This window comes from Colobus angolensis, unplaced genomic scaffold (assembly GCF_000951035.1).
Source record: "Colobus angolensis palliatus isolate OR3802 unplaced genomic scaffold, Cang.pa_1.0 Scaffold134, whole genome shotgun sequence".
In the NCBI taxonomy this organism is placed as follows: Eukaryota; Metazoa; Chordata; class Mammalia; order Primates; family Cercopithecidae; genus Colobus; species Colobus angolensis.
The window spans coordinates 418,956-424,332 of record NW_012114422.1 but is presented as its reverse complement, the minus strand read 5'-3'; the positions used below and the strand labels follow the sequence as shown (position 1 = coordinate 424,332).

General features: G+C 40.5%; 1 protein-coding gene across 2 annotated transcripts in view; it reads left to right on the top strand.

The window, feature by feature from the left end:
* Positions 1 to 5,377, top strand: part of PLCE1 (phospholipase C, epsilon 1) — a 368,205-nt gene that overhangs the window by 306,631 nt on the left and 56,197 nt on the right. For both annotated transcript variants that reach the window (XM_011934310.1, XM_011934309.1), the window contains exons 15-17: positions 1,899 to 1,960; positions 2,046 to 2,211; positions 5,190 to 5,297. In XM_011934310.1, coding sequence (XP_011789700.1) covers positions 1,899 to 1,960; positions 2,046 to 2,211; positions 5,190 to 5,297 — 336 coding nt within the window. The remainder of the gene's footprint in view (positions 1 to 1,898; positions 1,961 to 2,045; positions 2,212 to 5,189; positions 5,298 to 5,377) is intronic.

Sequence of the window (5,377 nt, the reverse complement as noted above, 5' to 3'; positions counted from 1 at the left end):
CCTGGCAGGTGTAGGTTGCAGTGAGCTGAGATGGCACCACTGCACACCAGTCTGGGTAACAGAGCGAAACCCTGTTTCAAAAAACAAACAAAAAACAAGTATGTAAGTGTTCTTTAACATATAATTAACATAGGTCCCAGGCTTCCTCTAACTCAGTAACTATTATAAGGAGTCGGTACATAATTTTTTCTTGTTATTCTAGAACATGCAACAGATTTAGTCTATGTTTTCAACCTCATTAGTCATTAAATGAATATGTACTAGTTCCTACTATGCTGGCTCAGTTTTAGAAGGTGGGAATATAGCAGAGAATAAGATAAGAGTTCCGGCCCTCAATGCAGCTTACATTCTAGCAGGTGAGGCAGACAACAAAGATACAATGTAATTTCAGGTAATAATGGAGTAAGGGAAAAACTGAGTCAAGTGAGGGAATAGAATGATACAGGAGGAGAGCTGAGGAGAGTAAGCAAAGGCCACTTGGAAGAGGTGACATTTGAACTAAGCCCTAAGTCAGCAACCAGTTTGAAGGTCTCAGCAAAGAGCATTCCCCACAGGGAGCCACAAGGACAAAGATCAAGAGAGCAGCAAGCTGGGGGTTTATGAGGAACCACAAAAAGCTGGTGTACTGTGAGCTGCACGAGCCAGGCAGAGAATGGCAGACATGGTGTCAGACAGATGTGCAAGGGCCCAGTCATCCAGGCCTTTTAGAGCATGATAAGGAGGTTGGCTTTAGTCCATGTGAAATGGGATATCACTGAAATTTTTGAGCAGGAGAGAACATGATTTGATTTTTTTTTTTTTTTTGAGACAGTCTCGCTCTGTCACCCAGGCTGGAGGGCAGTGGCACGATCTTGGCTCACTGCAACCTCTGCCTCCCAAGTTCAAGCAATTCTCCTGCCTCAGCCTCCCAAGTAACTGGGATTACAGGCACGCACCACCATGCCCAACTAATTTTTGTATTTTTACTAGAGATGGGGTTTCACCATGTTGGCCAGGCTGATCTCGAACTCCTGACCTCGTGATCCGCCCACCTCAGCCTCCCAAAGTGCTGGGATTACAGGCGTGAGCCAGTGCGCCTGGCTGATTTACTTTTTATGAGGTTACTCTGAGCCAGGCATGGTGGCACAAACCTGTAGTCCCAGCTACTCAGGAAGCTGAGGCAAAAGGATTGCCTGAGCCCAGAAGTTTGAGGCCAGGCTGGGCAATATAGCAAGATCCTGTCTCTAAAAAAAAATTTTAAGTGGTTACTCTGGCCCCATTGTAAACTGTGCTGGTGAAGGAACAGACGCAGAGAGACTGCTTAGGAAGCGATCATAGTAACCAGCAATAGCTGGTGAAGGTTTACACTACAGGGTGTCAGCAGAGAGGAGTGGTGTGGCTGCATGCAACAAATGAGTCTAGGTTTCAACCTCCCTTATCACCTGACAGGGTATCAGTGTATTAGTTGTTCAGCAGTTGGATTTGATCACTGAAAATGCTAAAATTGTGAGATTACTATCACACTGTTGAGTGCTCATTATAATATTACTAAATACAGGCATGGCACCAAGTGCTCTGTGTGAATCATCTCAGTTCGCCTCTCACCAACTTTATGATAACTGCTATTATTATCCCCATTTTCACCTGGATAAACTGATACACTTTGTTTTCAATAGAAATCAGCCTTGTTCTTTTCTCATTCTCTCCTTTTTTCTATTAAATAAATATGCTTAGTATAATAAATGTTTTCTTTTGGACTAAAAACCACTTCTTACCACTACATTACTAAATTAGTTCAAATATTTGGTTTAGATGTTTCCTGATGAAAACAGAACAGCTTTAAAAAATGATGTGGTGGTTTCTTTCCCCCTCTTAGTTTCCTTAACCTAAATAACACTTTTTTTTTTAATCCCTTACAGAAGTTTGAACCTAACATCAGTATGTGTCATCAGGGACTAATGTCATTTGAAGGGTTTGCAAGGTAACTTTTAAAATATCTTTTGCCCATCTTTTAAGAGTAGTATGCATTTTTCCCATGCAGTCTTAAGAAAATTTGTTTCACCTAGGTTTCTGATGGATAAAGAAAATTTTGCCTCAAAAAACGATGAGTCACAGGAGAACATTAAAGAACTACAGCTACCCCTCTCATACTATTACATCGAATCTTCGCACAATACCTACCTCACGGGCCATCAGCTCAAAGGAGAATCCTCGGTAGAACTCTACAGCCAGGTACAGGGAATGCCACTTGGAATGTGGTATTTATTAAGCCTAATTATTTACTTAACCCCCAAAGTCACAAAAGCCTGGCCCCAGACTCCTTTGAAGAGTTTATAGTGTAAGCTGTTCCGTGTCAAATGTGAGGAACCACGATGTGTGGGAAACTGGCTCTACTACAGCAGTCGTCTTCTTTACTTCTTTTGTTTTGTTTTGTTTTCCCCCATCTATACTTAACCTTTATTCTAGGCCAAAATGAAAGTGTTTGTTTGAGACTCATAGCTTTTAGATCCTAGTTAGTCTGACCTACTCCCACTAAAATTAGATTTTCCCATGGGAAAATTATCTAATCGTTTCTCTAACTGCTAAATAATATATTGTAGTGGGAAAGCATAGTAGAAAATGCAACTTTCTATGTACTTATTCCCAAGATATTGTTTGTTTTGCTTTTCAGTTTGTTAAATAATCAATCTATCCCTATGGTAACCAAAAAAAAAAAAATTTCAGAAAAAAATCTGCACAGACTGAAGGCACTGTCCCTACACATTAAATTCATGAGAATGTTCTTTGAAACTCAGTATGCTCTCTAGACTAGAAAAAGTCCATCCTTTTTACCTAAACATCCAACTTTCAACGATCTGCGTGTCCATTGCCTCTCTGCTGTACCGTCTGCAGCTTCCTCATCTATTCTGCCTTTTTTCTTAACTCTTTCAAGAAGGGTCAATTCGGTTGGAGCTAGGCAGGGAATATAAGTGTGTCATTGTGTGCGCACTTGGGTCCAGGTTTGAAAATCACAGGTGTATTGTTTACATAACCCCAGCAACAATGAGGTTTCTTTGTTCTCCAGATTCGTGCAGATATTCCTCAAAGCATGGAGCAGTTTTTTTATCCCAAAGCTTGTGTAGCGGGAATATGTATTTTAAACTCTATTTTCTAAAGAACCTTTATTATGAATGAAGATGTGTCCTTAGCGTAGTGATTTTCAAAATAGGAGTTCTGTCATGGGGCCTCAGTCCCTGACACTGAAATGAGGAAGCCAGAGAGTAGGAGGGGTGCCATCTGCCCCACTTCAGACAATGTACTACTCTTCTACACACTTTACATATTGGCCCTCCATTTGCACACAGAAATGCCAAAGTTAAAAGAAGTTTGAAATCCATTGTTCTATAGGAATGAAATTAAATATACATATAAATACAGATACTTATATATATTTCATATACACACATACATAAGTATATACATACATATACATGTGTGTACATATATGTATAAGTGCATATATGCATATCTATGTATATCTATGTACTTATATGTATGCACATTTATCCCAGGAAAATAAGGACCAGTGTCCTGGCTTTAATCCCTACTTCATTCCTGTTTGACTTCAAACAGATTTTAAACCTCTTAACATCACACCCCAAGGAGAGACTATCACAGCTTTTGAATAAGGCACAAGAACCCCTCAAATACACTCACAGATGGGATGAAACCTACTGTGCAGGTAGATCCCTCTTACTTCATTTCTAACCCCTCTCCACCCTTCCTTGGCCCTTCCTAATTACCTTTTAACATTACTCCATGGGACAGATGGGAAGTGAGAATAAGCCCTGTTCTTCTCATCTAGAATTTCCAGCCCAGGTTTTCCTCTTCTAGCCATACGTGGAGATCTAAGGTCACACAGACTTTGGTGAAGACCTTTAATCCATCCGTGCTGAAAAGCCATCTCATCTGTTGCCAGTTGCTGAACATTACTCCCGGTCTGGCAGGGGCACCACAGAGATAAGCAGCTTGGTGTTCCAGCCACCATTTTACATAGCAATTTCCAGCCCAAGACACTGCCCCTCTAGATACTCTAGCTGCTGAAAGAAGCAGATAGCCTTGAGATTCTAGGCCACCCACTATGCTGTAAAATAGGAAGAATATAGCACATATCTCATACAAAACTGTGAAAATGAGAATCATTCCACTACCTGTGCTTAGTTGCAGAAACTCTAGGGGCCACTAAGCCCCAGTAATGGATTGCTGTCACATAGACATAATTATGTGCATTCTAAAGTCAGTGGGTAGGCACATTTACAGATCTATCAATTTATTGGCTTGGGTCACTATTCCAGTATGTAATAATTTTTTAAGATGAAGTACAGATAGATCTATGGAGGAAGAAGGTGCTTCAAGCAAACTTTACAGAGTTGCAACCCAAGCACATGTATTGAGCTCTGCTTCCCACTTCAGATCCAGGATAACAAGTAGGTATCAACTCATCTGATTCTTTGGTAGTATTTTCTGGAGCACTTTAATAAAGAGGTTGTGAGCTAACATATTAAAGCTTAAAGGACTAGTGTGCCTAGCTTGATTACTGATGTCTGCTGTGGGTATGGGAGAAAGGAACCATTTATGGATTATTTGCCGTCTCTGCTCTAGTTGCTATTCTGGAATTAGATAGCCAGGCAAATCCTTAATAACTCTTTGCTTCTACTCTTCTTACATGTTATGCATTCACAGCAAAGATGTTTAATCATGGTTTAATTTGGGTCTTAATGGAAGTGATTTTATCCTGATTGGCTTGCTGTAAATGTTTAGCCGGTTCATTAAGGACTCAGTGGCCTTATTTTCTCTGGTCTGTGGCATTAGCATTTTCACCTCCATTGATGTCTACCCAGATAGAGCACTTGCCTGGCTCTGTAATTTGAAGATTTCAAGGGGCCAAAGTTGCTAGGAAAATGGCCATATGGTTTTGCTATCAAATTTTACTTTCCTTTAATATTCAGCTCTGGTAAACACTCTTTCTACCTTAATCTGTTCCCTTCCTTTCCCATTCCAGATTAATTGTGGCCTTTGGTGAAAATGCCGTGTTTGTTTTAGACCATTTGCCCTTCTGCTTTAGTCCTGAGCGTGAACACTGCCTGATATGTAGAACTACATGCTGGGTTTAGTTTGAGGCTTTATCTCTAGGTGCTCACCTGGGGTGGATTCGCTCATTGATCACACAGGTCCTCTTGCAAGGCTGTCGAAGTGTAGAATTGGACTGCTGGGATGGAGACGATGGGATGCCCATCATTTATCATGGACATACACTGACAACCAAGATCCCCTTCAAGGTAATCCTTCATAACTTTCTTTAAATCAAATCACAAAGAGACATTATCTTCATTTGTCTCTTTTTTGTTTTTTTTTTTTT